Source organism: Pimephales promelas, chromosome 14 (genome assembly GCF_988280905.1).
Source record: "Pimephales promelas chromosome 14, fPimPro1.hap1.1, whole genome shotgun sequence".
NCBI lineage: Eukaryota > Metazoa > Chordata > Actinopteri > Cypriniformes > Leuciscidae > Pimephales > Pimephales promelas.
Window position 1 is genome coordinate 20,727,388 of NC_142782.1, and position 18,196 is coordinate 20,745,583.

General features: G+C 37.8%; 1 protein-coding gene and 1 pseudogene across 3 annotated transcripts in view; one reads left to right on the top strand and one right to left on the bottom strand.

Annotated features, from left to right (window-relative positions):
- Positions 1-1,474: 1,474 nt before the first annotated feature.
- LOC148973719 (uncharacterized) lies at positions 1,475-2,376 on the top strand (annotated as a pseudogene).
- Positions 2,377-4,196: 1,820 nt separating this feature from the next.
- The window catches only part of kcnd3 (potassium voltage-gated channel, Shal-related subfamily, member 3), a 109,560-nt gene continuing 95,560 nt past the window's right edge, over positions 4,197-18,196 (bottom strand). The window contains exons 4-8 of one of the 3 annotated variants that reach the window (XM_089119574.1): positions 17,387-17,485; positions 11,213-11,245; positions 11,026-11,118; positions 7,662-7,906; positions 4,197-6,895 (exon numbers count right to left, since the gene is read on the bottom strand). In XM_089119574.1, coding sequence (XP_088975700.1) covers positions 6,691-6,895; positions 7,662-7,906; positions 11,026-11,118; positions 11,213-11,245; positions 17,387-17,485 — 675 coding nt within the window. In that variant the 3' untranslated portion in view covers positions 4,197-6,690. Of the gene's footprint in view, positions 6,896-7,661; positions 7,907-11,025; positions 11,119-11,212; positions 11,249-17,386; positions 17,486-18,196 lie in introns of all 3 variants that reach the window. The other 2 variants (XM_039679121.2, XM_089119575.1) reach the window with 2 other exon arrangements.

Here is an 18,196-nt window from a genome sequence, read left to right on the forward strand (position 1 = left end):
AGACCCCAGAATAAGCTAAGAGACTGAATAAAAATACAAGATTAAAGGGATAAATGTGTTTAGCAATACATCCTCAGTATGTGGCTCCCTGTAATACTTTATTCTGATTAGTCAATTTTAGTCAAACATTTCAATAAATTACATGTTATAACTTAACTAAACCTTTTATGTTCATTTGGTAATATGTGAGCAGTGTTGGGGAGTAGTTATAGTAAAAGTTATTTATATCGACTCTGTAGAAAACTCATAGTCCAGCTCAGTTCAGTTCTAATGGTGTCAATGCAGGCAGATCAATGATGTAGTTGAATATTAAATTAAATGTCCCCAAGTAAGCAAGCCAAAAGCGAAAAAGGCGACATATTACGAAGTGCTTAACATATCACTGCTCATTGCTGTTGAAAGCTTTAGGCTACAACCTGCCTGAGAGTGATTATAGTGTGATAAATGCGTTCCAGTGATGGAAATGTAAAATATTTTTATCCAGAAATTAGAAAAGGGCACGAATATGTATGGCATCTATTAAAATGCTTTCAAAACCAGGGTTTCAATTTCGAGTTCAATGTTCTCCTGACCTGCGACGATGTTAGGGATGTACGTTAAGCGCCACTCGACAAATCTCTCGATTAATTTGTCCCGTTTTGACAGAGTGGTCATTGAATCTTTTGGGTTGTGAGTATGAAACTAGAATCTATTCTTGCTTCTGTTGGTGAGAAATCAATATTAGGCCTTATGGTATATTGTTTTCCCTTCACACACACATAAAAAGAATAGTGTGCAGATAGGGTTAGGGCTTTCTTCTAAGAAGAAAAACGTCATGTTTTTTTCTTTTACAGTATTATGAACAATTTTTTTTTTTATAAAATATAACTAAACGTAACTAGGCTAGCTGTTTTTAGAGGTTAAATTTTAGAAATTTAGAAGTAATAAAAAGGAATCAAATGTAAATAGTTACAGTACTTTAATAAAGTAATTGAAATAGTTACACTACTTATTATGCTACTCCAATAACGTTCCCGGTGTGTGAGTCAGTCGTTCATTATTGCAAAAAAAATAAAAATAAATAAAATTATATATATATATATATATATATATATATATTGCACACAGGTTGCTATTTACATTTCTGATGCAGACTGTGTTCTTGGAGGCTGTTTTTCTTCTCACAACATAATTCCAACTTGAAGTAATATTTATTTATTTGTTTGTTGGTGTAGCCTATTAATTTAGTTATTTAGTATGTAAGTAGCTGTACAAAAAGCGGAATAATTTTGAGACTTTTTGAGGCCTCGGATTTAGGTTCATGTTTTAAATTTGCTCATGCTAACTGTTGCTTATGGAATACACTTGAAAATAAAGGTCACTTAGGATGAGAAGGGAGGGGGGAGGGGGAGGGGGAGGGGGGAGTCAGAAGCTCATTCAAACCCCAAACTACACCTGTATCGTCAATGTAGGTCAGTCAGACAGGTTGAACAACATGCAAGTTTATGTGATGGGAAATATAACGCCTATGCGAGTACAGCATCTGGGAATGAGCCATCCAGCACACTCTTTCTGATCTTTAATTCCTTTCTCCTTAGTTTGACATTTTTATTCAGAACCGTGCTGGTTTTATATGCTGTTCTTAGAAGCAAAAGTTTGCAAACATCCATCTATTAGCTGCTGTTGAATTTATCCTCTCTTCTCAGATGTTCTTTAGATTCACCGGTGTTTTTATCTTTAATTGGAGTCTCGGTTGGGCTCTTTCCCTTTTGCCTGCAGCAGTTCACGTTCTCTCTGTGCAGCGATGTGCAGTTTATGACGCTCCTGCTCATAAGCATGGAGAGATTCTTGGCCATCGCCTTTCCTTTCAAGATGAGGAATAAGTTCTGTAACCCATGTTATGTAACATGTCAATTCTGTCGCTGACAATGTGATAATTTCTGTTACGTCATGTGCCAGCATTTACAAAGGTCACCAGGGTCATGCAAGGACCCCTTTTAGTGTGCTTCCCTTCTGGGGTTTGTCTATGACCCTAATCATTCACAGCATACCAACAAAATAACTGACACAGGTTTGAAGTTTAAACGTTACTGGAAGACACCTCCATTGAACCGTGTGGCCCTTTTAACAACCATTTGCACCTGCCACAGGGAATCAGCACACGGCACAAAGCATATAGGCCTAGCTGGTGCGGTGTGTATTCTGAGTCTGACCCCAGCGGCCCTCGAGCTGGATAAGAAGAGGGAGGAGGGCTGCATGGCGAGGAGGTTCAGCTACGTCATCATCACAGCCACTGTGTTCTGGGCTCCGCTGTTTATTACCCTCGTGCTCTACATGTGTGAGGACTGCAGATATCAAGTAAGAACTCATATCTACTCATTTCTCATTTCTATGTAAAGTACATGGTTTTTTTTTTTTTTTTCGTGATGTGGCTGATTTGTTTAATATTCTGTTATTTCACTGGCCTATTTACTGCCTTCTGGTTCTCACTTCAGTCAGCCACCAGCCAAAACAAACAGATTTAAATTTTCCTTTGTACCCTCTGCGATTTCTCTGCTTAACTCCGTAAAGAATAGGTAATGTCTGCACATGAGACATACTTGAAATTAAATGTTAAATGTTGTGTTTTATAATTTTTATTTTCATCTGGCACTGTAAAAACGAATCTAATCAAAAAAATTGTGGCAACAGATTACAAGCAATATTATTAATTAAATTTAACAAATTAGAATTGAGTGAAAATTAATCAAATTAATTCCTCAAAAGTTAACCATTTAAAATGAGTAAAACTTACAACAACAAACAAACAGATAACTTACATTTAAGTCACCATTATGCGGTGTTTGTTTTGGGATTGTTTTAAAATGAAGGTTTTCTCCTTCAGTAATTCTGCTTGTTAACATCAGGTGTTTTCAATGTTGGCAATCAAATATAAATAGTTCTTAATCTTTGACGTCTGTGTGTTATTCAGATATTTTTATTACATTTTTGGGCGTAAACTTTACTCACTTTACAACTTTGTAAGGAATTAATTTGATTAATTATTGCTCAATTCTAATTTGTTAAATTTAATTAATAATATTGCTTGTAATCTGTTGCCACAATTTTATTGATTAGATAAAGCGTATTAATTTTTATAGTGTACTGCAGCAAAACTAATCGCCCCTCTGGGACAAATAAAGGTCTTGAACTTGAACTTACATTCAAGTGAGATGTGTCAAGATGAAACTAGTATATTTATATTTGAATGCACATTTACTGATATGTTAAACATTAATACTTGTGGCTGTTTATCAACTTTTTAAGTGTTAATCAAAGGCAAGATAAATTAAACTCTATGATATGCTCTTAAAGGGATAGTTCACCCAAAAATGACAAGTCTGTCATGTACTCATCTTTATGTCGTTCCAAACCTGGGTGGAACACAAGATTTTGAGAAAAGTCTCTTTTTTGTTTGTTTGTTTTTTTTTTATCCATAGAATGGAAGTCAATAAAATGTTGTTTGGTTATCAACATTTTTCTTCTTTTTAATTTACAGAAGAAAATCATACAGGCTTTGAACAACTTGAGGGAGAGAAATGAATGACCACATTTGCATTTTAGGGGGAACTGTCCCTTTAAGATACAGTTTACAAGGCTTTATCATTTGAAAAACACAGTCATATAAAGATATTTTAATTAATCTGCTATTAATCAGTAAAGCACACTGTAAACTGCAATGCAAAATGTTAGTCAGTAAAACATAAATAAATGCTGACAAAATTTTAGTTAGTTATCATTTTACCAATGACATTTCTCAAGTCCACAGACATACCAACCCATAATGTACAGTATATGTCCAAAATAGAACGAAATTTTATTATTACTGATGTTTTTTTTTCTACTTAAATAAACAAAAAAGCACCTGAATGGCTCATATCACCATTAGCATGTGGCTAATGAGATGAAAAGAGACAATTGGAATTGTAGCAAGTCATATGTGTTTAAAATGATGGACTATATTTTCATTTATTGTAAGAAGCAAATTATATTTTTGAGGTGCTTAGATAAATTTTAAGAGATTTATTTTTCAGCTGCAGCTTGTTGCATGATGAAATATCTATTAGTTGTAATGTCATATCTATACTTTATTTCAGCTCCAAAATATTGTTTATGTGATTTTATCATTGCTGTCAGATCACAGCATTGTCAGAGGAACTGAATAAACAGCAGATGGATTTGTGGCAGATACAATTCATTTATCAGGCGTTTCACAACTGTGACACAAGACAAGATCATAAATAATATTGAACATCGGACAGTGAACAGGAATCTGCTGAGTAGAACAACATGACTATCTCAAAAAGAAAAAAGCAAAAAGAGTAAAACAAGCACAGACACACAGAGGAAGAAAGAAGACCCTCGACAGGTATGCAGATGCGCATATACAGATCTCCAATTGGTAATATATTCAAAACAACCAGTTCTGTCATTTGAATGGACTGCACATATGGATGATTACAAAGCTCCTATTATTCTAGATTTACTTCTATTACATTGATGGTTTTGTAGTGTCCTCTGCTGGGCTGGATGTAAAGACGAAGCAAAAGAAAGAAAATCGAACACATTACTGCTCGCCACTGACCACAGGCGATCCACTACTCAACATTTATTATCTTAATCTTTAGAATAAATTGGCCACACCTTCCCTTCTGATTAATTAAACATTAGACAATTTCCATATTTCCCATCTATTATGTACACTTATGTAAATCACAAAGGGACCAAACATCATTTGGGACCATAAAAAGAGGATCATTAGAGGTTTGTTATGTACAACAAACAGGATAGTCATATGATCACATGGGACATCAAAGAACATTCTGATAAGAGTTTCACAAGAATGGTGTGGGCCGGATACCCTGATATTCCTAAATATCACAATGTGCTTTTTCCCTGTAATACTGCTGTCATGTCCAACAAATTACAACTGTTTTCACATTTGTGTAACTGGACATCCACTTCGGCTTTAAAGTTCAAGTATAGGTTATTTATCTGTTATGCAATTATTAAATCAGATTTTTTTTTTCTCTTCTGGAAAATATGGCTTATTCTATCTAAAAGGGGCCAAAACCAAGATTAAATGTGTTGATAGTGTGTGTTGCATTGCACTGAACACTAAAACTCAGTGGCCCTGGAGCAATAACGTCCTGAGGGGAGGGGGGTCACTTCCTATGTATGCTGGTGTAAGAGGCACAAGTGAGTGGGGTTTAAGGAGATGGGTGGGGTTTAGAGTCCTGGGATGGGGATTATGATACAAAAAGCAGAGCTTAGGGGGACATGTGGTTGATTGCTGGCAGTTTTGAGAATAGGATTGGGAATTGTAAACAACACAGATGAAATGGTCTTTCCACTACCTGACAACAAATTTGGACTGATCTCATTGGCAGTGCCATTCTCCTGAGCATGGCTGACAAAAAAAAGACACAGACAGAAAAGGAGGGAGTTGGGAAGGAGAGAAAAGAGGTGGAGAATCTCTCTAATTGGTTTGTACGGTTGACGGTTTCTCCTCTCACAGCAATGTATGACTGAAAATCTAGAGGTAACGAAAACATTCACTGTTAATGAAAAAACACAAACATCAAAAGTTTCCTACCCATGTAGTATTACACAAACTAGACACGTTTTTTTTTAAATACCCATTGAGCGATAATGACAATAACACTTAGATCAGAACAACTACGGGAAGCAAGTCAGCAGTGGACAGAGGAAAGGGGCGGGGCATACATAAAAGGGCGGGGTGGACGAAAAGGGGCGGGGTAGGCAGCTGCTCTGGTTTCGCCAAAACAATGGCTAAATATTACAAAATATTCTATCAACAATATTCACAGTTAAACCAAGGCTTGATACACATTGTAGTCACAAATTCTCAGCGACACCTTGTGCTTGTAGTCACAGAGTTTTTAAAAACACTTTCATGATTCTTTCTCTCGTTTTTTTTTTTTTTTTGGTTCTATATTACATAGTAATGTTTTATAGGTCAGCTAACATTACAAAGTCGGCTCAACGTTTTGGACTCGTGGAGAGACAGTGGCTTAAAGAAGAAGGAAACTCTCTTCCCCCTGAGAGGCACGAACTGTGTGAGAGGCTGAAAGTTTGAGGGACGCTTTTGTAATTCACACACGCACACACACACGCGGGGCAGAAACATTCAAGTTAGACCTATCTCTGACCAAATATTCCAAAAATAAAAACTTAGCATGGTCTAAGAAACACTGTCGCCCTCATATAGTCTCACTCAGACTTGCTCTTATCCTTTAGGAATTACTCTAGATCAAAACAACATTAGTGGGATGTAGAAAGCCGAGGCTTTGAGAGGCTGTCTGCGATGTTGGAACAGATTAACGGACAGATAATAAACAAACAGGACTTGACCTCTTGCCTCCATCTCTAGTCAAAATATGAATCTTTTTCACGATTTAAAAAACAGTATGACCCGACGGTAAACTAAGAGGAAAAAGGAGAAATGTTTTATGCACAGTGACACTGCAGTGACACCCTCATCTTTATCAGTCTTGATGGAGAGTGTTTGAATACTCATGGTCGTCCTTTCTCTCTCAATTACACAGATGCATCATTGTTGTTTTATTTCTTGAGTCTGATTCAGTGCACTCCATCTCCCACTAGGGGGCAGGCTACTCATCAGTTTCTCTTCCTGAGTTCTGTTTTCTCCTACAGAGCAGAGATTTTCACCACATCAGAGCCAGTGTTCGGACGAGGCGGAGCATCTGGGTTCGGAGGGGGAGGAGCGTCGGGATTGGCTCGAGAGTTGTTTGAGGGAGGGGTTGGGATACTGATGATTGCCGTGGTAACCAGTCCACTGCTCTTGCAGTTCAGACTCCCTGATTCATCCGACATCAGATTGAGACTGGAACGACTGAGACAGGGAGAAAGAGACAGAGGTCTTAGAACTCTTTTCACACCCTCACTTGTTAATCACTCTACTGAGGCTACTTTTATAGATAGCATACATCCTAAACACACAAATGAATCTAATTATTTTCCCTTGCCTTATTTGACAGAAATTATGTCTTGGAAATGACACACAAAAGAGGCTGTTCACATGTGATATCGACCTTTTAACCCTCATGTTCGGTTGAAATTGACTATACGACTTTTATAGACCCTAATAATACTGTTTAATTGGTTTATGTTTATTTTTATTTGTTTAAATTGTCATAGATTTTACATTTAGTCAATCATATTTTTATAATGGTTTTGCATAGTTTTGACAGGGTGAACAATCAAATCTAAAGCATTTAAAAAGTATGTTAGTCACCATGAAATCAAAATGGACAAGGTATTTATTGTAAGTGATTTATGTGCACTTCATAATAATCATAAAAAAGTACCCTCATAATCTTCCCCTCCCTCATGCAGCGACATCTCATCTCTTCTCTAATGACGTTTACTAGTGTGAGGGCGGGACGACCTGTCACTCATGAGATCCCAACAATTGGAAACTACAACATCTAATAAATTCTTGATAGACAAAATCAAGCCCTGCCCTACATTTCGATATGTCACACAAAAGACTATCGCAACTTCTGTTTCATTTCTACTTTTTTCTAACAAATGTCATGTGACCATCATATATATAAAAAATTGAATTGCAATAAAAACAGTAAGGACTCCGTGTTTACCTGGTGTTGAGTGGTTGCTGTTCCCCACAATGGATGTGTAAGGCGCTAAGCTCCTGTAGGTTGTGCGTGTGTGAGTGTGTGTGTGTGGCATTGAGAGCCTGGATGTTCTTCTTGGTTCTCCGAGAGCAGCAGGTCCCCGTGACGCCCTCTTCACTGGAGAGAGATGGACTCTGCGATGGGAAGTTCTGCAGGGCTGTCTGGAGGTACCCCTGTTCATACAGACGCTCGTCCACAAACTCATGATTCTGTTCGCAGAAACACAAAGGTTATTTCCCTGAGATCATTGGTTTCTAACGTTTTATTTACATTTGCCTCGACTTCAAAGCCTTACATGTGCATTTTAATATTTGCATATTATAGAGAACATGAAACAGAATTTGGTGCGTTTTAACTTCTGTAATGTGACAAATGAGAGCAAACCAGAATCAAATGAATTACTTTGTTTTTATATCAGTTGTACATTATAAGACAAGTTTGAGGATGTACTTAAATGCATCTGTAAAATGGTATTGTAGGGTGGGCATATTTATAAATATACATATATATCCTGTCCTTGATTACATCTGCCAAGAATGGTCATTGTAGGAATATATTGCATTGCAGAGGCAAAGTTACATTTTGAAGAAATTACAGACATTTTTTGAAGAAAATATGCCGAACAACACTATGCATTTTGTATGTCTTCCTTTGATTATCAATATATAGGCTACTATCAATACATAAAATATGCTATCCACCTCATTTTTCAACGTGAAAGTTGTTTTCTGTAAATGTGCGACACTTGCGATTTATTAGTCACTGTAGGCCAGGGAAATAATGAGCAGCAAACTGTAAAACTGTTTGAGCTACAAACCAGCATGTTTATAAATAAGACATTAAAATATTATCGTTAGAAATACCAGTTTAAAATATCAAGCAAATATTATTATTTTTAAACAATAAACTGTTAAAAAATAGCTAGCCAGACACATTAAAATTACAAATGGCAGTGCTAGCTCTTACATAAAAAATAAGGTAGATACACCCTTAGCCTACCTTAAGTTTAATTTTTGTAGGCCTATGTATTATTTCTATGACATTTATCTTGATGTATTGTGTTTGACAATGATAATGTACGTTTGTTGTTAAAATAGGTTTAATAATTTAAAATATATAGGCTATATGCTATATGTCCCTTGTAGGCCTACGTTACTTCTGCGGGGTAGCGTCAGGTAGCCCCACCCACAACAAAATATATATTGGACCGAAAGATCGCATTCGTTCCTAAAGAGAAGGAGGTGCGATTGTGTTGAAGAAAAAACATTGAGTCATGACATAGGACTGAAGTTCCTCAAGGCACCGAAAAGAGCGTGACGTCTGGAGAAGCATCGCGGATGTCATTGACAAGCAAGGTATTTACGTTACTCTGCAGTTTTTAAGTGCGCGTGAGTGAATAGACCTTATTCAGAGCAGCGCCATTACCGCCATGACAGAAAGCGAGGCGGAGAGTGAGAGACTAACCGTTTTTTTTCAATGGCATCCACTGTATGTTCCAAGATCACTTTTTTCCCCACGGCTCATGTTGCCTGCAGTTTTTCTGTCTATTGAAATTTCTTGGAAAGATATATTTGCAGTGTTTCGTCAGCAGAAAAAATCCAAATACACATTGCAGGCTACATCTCACTGAAGAGATCAATTCCCAGTTCCCACACTTGCGGTCTTTGCACTTGACCGCTGTCTACTTGCATGACGTATTTTCTCTGTTTGGCCCAAGTGTTCAAGTAGGCATAAAAACTGCAAGTGTGTGTAGAACTTTTGATTTGATTACTCGATGGGACACTTGGCAAAAAATGCAAGTGTTTAAAGAGTTTTATTTGCTATATTTTCAATATGTTGCATTGTCGTATTGCATGTCGGTAAAGTAGGCTAGTTGCTATGAAACTAACAGAAGACAACTTTAAAATTGTGGTGCTTCTAATTAAATGATAAAACAATCCCAAATGTTGTACAAAATAGGCCTACACATAACATAAACATACTCATCTTTGGACCAATAAAATAGGCAATTGGCTATATGCATGCATAAGTTCCGCATTTGACTTCAGTTTCCGGTTGGGGAGATTTAAAGCGGAGGAAAACCCAGGAAAGCCAGTCTTTGAAATTATCGACCTCTCGTCTTTGAAACTTAAATACGTTTAGATGTAATTTTATATATAGTTATGTTTATTTAATATAATAAACAAAGAAGCATATACAAAATGTGGGGTGTCCATTTTGTCTGTTTTTGTGACTAACGTTTCTTTAGTATAGCCATAGAGTATAAAATACAATATAAATTCTTGGTATAGCATTGGACTTTACGATTGGCGGAGGTAATCCAGCATCGTTAGACCTTCACCGGAAATACCACCGTGCATAGAGCCCATACTGTGCACAAGTGTGGTTATTTGGACAAGGCATGTCTATCCCTCACAGCCTCACTTTTATTGCCAATTTCCTGTTAAGAATTGTTCTGATAAGATGGGTTTTGTTTTGTTTTGCTGCAACACATCCCAGTTTTGGATTTGTTGGCGTGATAGCAACGGAATGCTTTTAACTAGTCTTGGAAGAAATTAAGCTAGTTGAACCAGTTTCTTTGCAAAATGATTCACTGTTTCGAAGCGCTGTCTGCACCTGCTGGTAAAAACATGTACATGTATAATTACACCCTTTACCTTTAATAAGCAGTTGTAAATGTTTTCACGAAAGTGTAGCCTAATCTATTAAATGTAATCTACAAATGTGCCTAATTAAATTCCAAAAAATAAGATTCTGTATTATGTATGTTCTTTTATTAATGTATTTAGTGCTTGTTTTGTGTGGCGGGGCTTGGCAAACTAGTCCAACTAGAAACATTTAACTATCTTTCTTACTTTTTAACTTTATCCTTTTTGTACTATACATGTATAAAATTCATTACAGTAATTAAAAAAATAAACCTACACTCTATAAACATACTGAAATCACATACCAAACCCCATTCATGGGCTCACGAAATCAATGATGGAAACAATAGAAGCCACTAAAAAAAGAAAAACCCTTTTATGTCACAATTCTCACTTTGTGTCTTCAAAACATGCGAGTGATATCTCACAATTTGAACTGAATATATCTAGGAATTGTGAGAAAAAAAATCACAATTTTCCTTTTTTGTTTTTATCCATCCGTCAGAACTTTGAAACAGTATGACGAAGCCTTGTTTGCTGAAATTACGTGACTTTACTTGGCAAGATGCCAATACACACATAGGCTATACTTTGATACATGCTGTGGTTTCGATATAAAAGATTTGTAAAGCTTAATGAAGCAGTGTTGGGAAAGTGCCCATCACTACTTTCAAACTGACCGTTGTCTTCTCTAGGCAGTGCAGAAGATGGTGATGTTGACTCTCCAGCAGAGATGTGGTCTTTTTCAGTTGCTGGTCCTCCTCTAAGGAGCCCTGCAGAAACACACATTTTTAAGGAATCATCAGATTTCATGCATGAATAATGAAGTGGAGAGAGGGACGGAATGTGTGTTGTTTGGCTCAGTACCTGTGGTGAAAGTTTCATCTTGTAATAGGGAAGCTGCTGTTGTGTAAGAGTGCGAGGGAGAGACATGGAGAGTGGTTTACTGCTTTTGGCAGGAACTTCATCCATAACAAAGCAGTACAATATATCATCTATAACTTTAAATAAACAAAGCCTGAGAGAAAGGAAGGACGAGGGGCCTCAGAGGATTGGGCGAATCAGAGTGATTCCACTTTCCTGTTGCACAAATTCGTTGTTACAGTTACTATAACTTCACATATAGTCTCTTTTATTGTAGCACTTTTGCCTGGGAGCTTGTGCTCGCACACTGGGCCCTTCGGCTCAACGCACATACACTGCTCCACATTTTTCGCCTTTTCCATGTCTTAACACAACGCGAGCACCAAAATAACATGAGTGAGTCAGTCAGTGATGTGTAGGAGGAGAGGGAGACAGAAGGAAAAAGAAAGATATTGATAGAAATGAAGAGAGGGCAAAATTAGGTGTTTTACTGTAACAAACCCTGAGTACTCTTATTTTGAGCAGACTGCATGTTTTCGTGTGGTATTTATGAGCTATTCAGACAGGCTAACCTAGAACCAGCTTTTCTCTTTGATGCAAGTCAGACCATTCTTGGGTGAATCGCATTAAGAAACCTCAAATTAACCCTAAAATCAAATGACTGCTTTGCTTTGCAGCGTACTTTGCATAAAGGAAATTTAGCCTATTTTTAGGACCATTACACATTTTCCCAATGTGACATTTTCATGACAGTTAAGCACATTTTTCATAGTTTTCAGTGTTTTTGTGATTCACCCTCCTTTTTTAAGGGGAAAATACAGTATACAGATGTGTATTTTAAACCTATTTTTTTTCTATTGCAATTGAATACTTTTTATATTGAGTCCTTGGCCCTGTTTATACTTTGTATCAAGATGCATTTTGGTCAATCGGATTACAAGTAGACAAGGCAGACACATACAGTACCCCTTTACACTTGCTGTTTTAATGCATCTCTTTTTTCCACTTTCTACCACTTCTGTACTGATTTCAACCTGATTTCTAGATGTTTATGTATTAGATAAGTAGGTGGAGAGTACTGTTCAAACTATAGACTGTAAAATAATATGGACATAGCGTCCATGACGTCACCCTTAGGTTTCTGAAGAGCATTTTTTTTCGTCATCTTGGCAGCGCGTCACTCTCAAATAAACGAAAATGGGCAAAGAGGCAGGATTATCTGAGGTGATGTGACGGCGTAACAGCAGACAAACGACTAGTGACCGCAGCTGCAATTCACCTGTCACTCAAGTGGCCACGCCCTTAATTATGCAGTACTTTAAGGCATAATATAATTTAAACGGATGAGTTTTAATCCCCCTCACAGTTGTCAGGAAGGGCAAAAAAAAAGGCATAAAACAAAATTAGCTATATAGACCAATACCAGTTTTTGTACCAGACTGTAAAAATCTTTTTCTGCTGTGAAGTTTTAACATGGGAGTTCATATGGGATTGACTCTCTTTTGGAGCCTGTCTCTAGTGGTCAGTTGATGATTTACAGTTTAAGTCACTTCCGTGTTGGATTCAAAGGAGAGAAGGAAGGTTGCCACTTAATTTTTCGACCACATGAGCTGAGCGTTTACACTATGAAAACAGTCTGGTCAAATGCGTTTTCAACTACCTCATAAAGTAGTTAAAAGTGGACAAACTCAAAACGTTTTAGACCCCATTTACACCTTGATGAAAACACTTCTTAATATCAGATGTTAACAGGAATACAATAGTCCGGGAGTTCAATGAAGAAACATTCTGTTTCTCTGTTAGTGTGAGTAGTATGTATATGACGTCATGATAAGTATGTAGTAGTCAAATGTGAACTTGGATAAACATGCATGTTATGAATGAAATTTGAGTGTTTCCATTACCAAATTTAAAGCTGTGTGTAAAAGTATGAGACTATGCACATGTTAATGTACATAATCTGTATTGATTCATGATAAAGCAACAGTGAAGAAGCATCCCATGGATGTATATTCGGAAAGTCATTAGAAGTAAGGTTAGCATTTTCATTTGAATTCAGGGACTGAAACATTTTTTGTGGTGAGCTATTTCAATTACCTTTGTCCGATTTGTACATTGCAAATAGCTGAAAGTCTGTACATTTTGCAATGAGGGTTGAATAAATTCTATTGCAACTGTGATATATTTCTTAAGTCATGTATTTCCAGCCTTGAGGTCTGAGAACAGAACATAAGGCTTAATATTGTCAGGTTCCCATCTACTTTACTCACTGGACCTCTCTGAGGATGTTCTGTAAAACTGGTTAGCTGTGGAGTGGCCTGCAATCTGTCTCTGTCTGTACTCGCTGTTCACTTTCACATCATGTTCCTCATTTCTCAAATTCATTCAGAGAATCGACGGTTTCTTTTTTCAAGAAGACATTTTAGTGGCCAACATCTGCAGTAATAAAGACCAGGGATCAGTTGCATAGACTCTAGATCTAGTCTGACCGACAAGCAGTTGATTAAAGCTAATCAGTCTCACTTTTCGGATTCAAATTAGACCAATACCCTTTTATGTGATGGGCAAAAAAAAGTTATGACCAGTCTGGAAGACAAAAATAGATGACTAACTTGTGAGACTAATCTAAGGCCTAGTCCACATGTACCTACGTATTTTTATTTCTGAGTTTTTCCTCCTTCATTTATTTTTTACGTTATGAAGCGTTGTCAAGAGCATGCTAGACCAACAGGTGGCGATAAAACCCTAACCATAACGCCACGCCAATCAGAAGCCTGGAAAAAAGGGTATAGTGTTTACATCCCATACGCATTGATTTTCAGGTTTTTATTGTAGAGCTGCGTGCTGCTTGCTCCTTACCTCGCTCCCACTCTCACAAACTGACAACGGAGACGCGAATAGCCCCTCCTCTTCGAGCACGATATGAATCAAAACATGATTATGCATGCATTGGAGGACGGATTGTTGCTGGTACTTCTTCCTCCAGAATCAGTCCGTAGTTGAATGGTTAGTTTAATGAACACTATAACTCTAAAAAGTTAGTCTATGTTAAATGCTGTTGCGTTTCCATCACAGATTCCCGCAATTTTTTTTCTAATCTAAATATCGATAAAAAACTATTGCGAAATGACGGCGTTTCCATTAAACTGTTATGTGACTAAAACGTCATTTTTTCCTCTCGTGATCAGTCATTCCAAAAATCATGGCAACGGACCTTGGTAGGTTTATATATATCACAGCCACCGCACTAGACATTATTATCTTATTTCTGATTAAGGGACGTAGGCCTAAGCGTCTTATCCAAGCTTTAATGGCAAGGAAAGACTCCTATACTGTGAGTGGCACATATGAGGTGTTTTCGCACTTATTTCTGCTCCGAGGTCTTGATTGTGGCATTTCTTTGAGGTTTAGAAAGCCAGTATTCCTGTATTTGGTCTTTTATGAATTTATAATAAATAACTCTCTCTCGTATTCAGCTCAAACACACATTTTGGGTATCTATACTTTACTGGAGTAATTATTTTTCAGCCGACTTTTTACTTCTACTATTTACATAGGCTATTCACACAATTACTGTATCTGTAGGCTTCTTTCTATACTCCTTATGTTTTAATACATAGCCTCCTTACTGTTATGGCATTTCGGCTTTTTTTTTATTTCAGTTTGACATCGTTAAAAAAAAAAAAAAAGAAAAAAACTATCCAGATAGGCCGCGCCTTCCAGATAGAGGGCATTTGATTGTGGTTGGATGAGAAGTATAAACACTTACCATTCCGGTTTGTATACGGTGCATCACACCTGCAACATTGTTGCCATTAGCTATATCAGAGCTCTCAAGTGTCACGCATTTATTATCACAGTCACTCTTTTCGGTCTTTTGTATTTATCTCACGTAAAAACTGTTTATAATACATTTAATATGCCGCAGCGCTCAAAATGTCTCTTGACACACCGCTCTCACAATGGAACCAGCAGGAATCAAGTGCGTCTCTCCTGGAGTTCTGCAGTCCAGCCTACCACTTATCAGCCAATCAAAAAAAAAAAGAAAAAGAAAAATGCTAAAAAAAAGAATTATTTCCTGAAATTGTTCATGTGATTCTGTCACTCCTGTGGCCTGTCTTCAAAACTTGAGAGCCCTGCTATATAATTGAGCATAGTACACACCAGGAAGATATCAATCAGCAAGAATCACTTTGATGAATCATTCAATTTGACAGCACTAATGCTGTTGTTACTAGTTATGGATTACCGACATCACAAGCCAAAATCTTTGGTTTCACCATGTACAATACAACATTGCAACCACAGTTTCTAAAAATCCTCACCCTGGCAGTTTTCAAAAAAGTTTGGTTTCAGTGACCGGACAGTGTGTTTGTGTGTGGACGAATGGCCAAACTGCATAGAAAAAGCTTCGCTTTTGAACAAGTTTCAATTCCTTAGAAGCCTGTGGAGGAGTGATCCAGCTCTCGGATTTAATAAAAAAACCTAATCTGTGTTCTGAAGATGAACAAAAGTCTTACAGGGTTGGAACAACATGAGGATGAGTAATTACTGACAAAATTGACATTTTTGGGTGAACTAATCCTTGCAGATCACCACATGTGAATCTATAATAAACACTTTTAAAGCAAAACAACCTGACACATTTATATCAGTACTGGAGCACTGCCTGATATACACTCACCTAAAGGATTATTAGGGAACACCAGTTCAATTTCTCATTAATGCAGTTATCTAGTCAACCAACCACATGGCAGTTGCTTCAATGCATTTATGGGTGTGGTCCTGGTCAAGACGATCTCCTGAACTCCAAACTGAATGTCAGAATGGGAAAGAACAGCCCATTCTCACTCCCAAGGCGTCACCTAACTGACGCCTTGGGAAGCATTTGGACATGCTTCAATATCTGACGCTTTAGGCGCCCTTTAGCGTCAGTTAGATGACGCCCTAGGATCGCGTGTACCCTACCCCCACCCCACACCTAAACCTAACCGCGTCCTCTAACAGACGCTTTCCTTTAGCGTCAGTTAGATGACGCCGTAGGATCGCGTCATGTAAGTGACGCTAAAGGGCGCCTAAAACGTCAAATATTGAAGCATGGTCAAAGGTGACGCCTTGGGGTGAGAATGCGTTGGAAAGAAAGTAATTTAAGCAATTTTGAGCATGGCATGGTTGTTGGTGCCAGACGGGCTGGTCTGAGTATTTCACAATCTGCTTAGTTATTGGGATTTTCACGCACAACCATTTCTAGGGTTTACAAAGAATGGTGTGAAAAGGGAAAAACATCCAGTAAACAGGCAGTCCTGTGGGCAAAAATGCCTTGTTGATGCTAGAGGTCAGAGAAGAATGGGCCGACTGATTCAAGCTGATAGAAGAGCAACTTTGACTGAAATAACCACTCATTACAACCGAGGTATGCAGCAAAGTATTTATGAAGCCACAACATGCACAACCTTGAGGCGGATGGGCTACAACAGCAGAAGACCCCACCGGGTACCACTCATCTCCACAACAAATAGGAAAAAGAGGCTGCAATTTGCAAGAGCTCACCAAAATTGGACAGTTGAAGACTGGAAAATGTTGCCTGGTCTGATGAGTCTCAATTTTGATATATTTTCTGCGTAAACAGAATGAGAACATGGATCCATCATGCCTTTGTACCACTGTGCAGGCTGGTGGTGGTGGTGTAAGGGTGTGGGACATGTTTTCTTGGCACACTTTTAGGCCCCTTAGTGCCAATTGGGCATCGTTTAAAAGCCACGGCCTACCCGAGCATTGTTTTCTTCCTTTATGGCCACCACAGTCACCAGATCTCAACCCAATAGAGCATCTTTGGGATGTGGTGGAAAGGGAGCTTTGTCCCCTGGACATGCATCCCACAAATCTCCATCAACTGCAAGATGCAATCTTCTTTACTCCCTTTAACTCCCTTAATTCTACATGACATTGATTCTACCTTGTTGAATCAATGTCATGTAGAATTAAGGGAGTTCTGAAGGCAAAAGGGGGTCAAACACAGTATTAGTATGGCGTTCCTAATAATCCTTTAGGTGAGTGTGGATCTTGTTGAAAACCATGCATAATGTATGACAAATGACGAGAGCCAAAAAACAAAAAAAATTTTTGGAAAAAATGAGCTTTGTGATTTATTTGTGAAAGTGTGTGTGTGTTTCTTACCGTTAGCTCCAGTGATTGGTTGAGTCCATTTCTTTTGCTATGCAGGAAGGCTGTAGAGCTGCCAGCCTTGGAAATTCTCATTCGGGCCAGTCGGGCTTTCTGTTAACACATAAACACAAACAGAGGAAGTTACAACTCAGTCTAACAGTGCTTTTCCATCACAAAGGTCTCAAAGCCTCAATCTGATCCCTTTTGAAAGAGCAATTCAGATGGAAGTGCTTTAAGAAACAAAATGAATTTTCCCATAGATTGCTGTCCGTCATGAGATGATGAAAAATGCAAGTGCCTACAAAAAGTCCCTGACAGGGCAGTGAAATTGTGCACAGATCAGGGAATAAGAAAGCTGTTGCTTGCACACACTTCAAAGCATAGAAGAATGATTTAGAGAAACGCGGCTGTGTAATGGTTAATTACAGTAAACGTCTTGTGTAATGCTGAATTACGGTTAGCACAGCTGTGTAGCGGTAAATGATAGAGCAGCGGTTCACATTCCCTCAGTCTATGTTGTTTTTATAGTCACAGCATGGATGATGGGTGGAAACCAGCAGTCGAATCCTCTGTGGAACATCAAATTTTAATATTTACAATGAATGAGAGTATTTTAATCTTCTCAAATCCAGAGGCATCAAATGATCTGATTTGTGCTCTCATTCTTTCATCATCTCATAGAAAACTGATGCTCTTTCATATTTCAGTTCCCTTAAGATTTAAGCTTTATTGATATGATAAAAAGTTTACATTTGCAATGCATTACATGGATACATTAGATTTTTATATTTTGTTGAACATGTTAGTGCTTCGTGGGTGGTT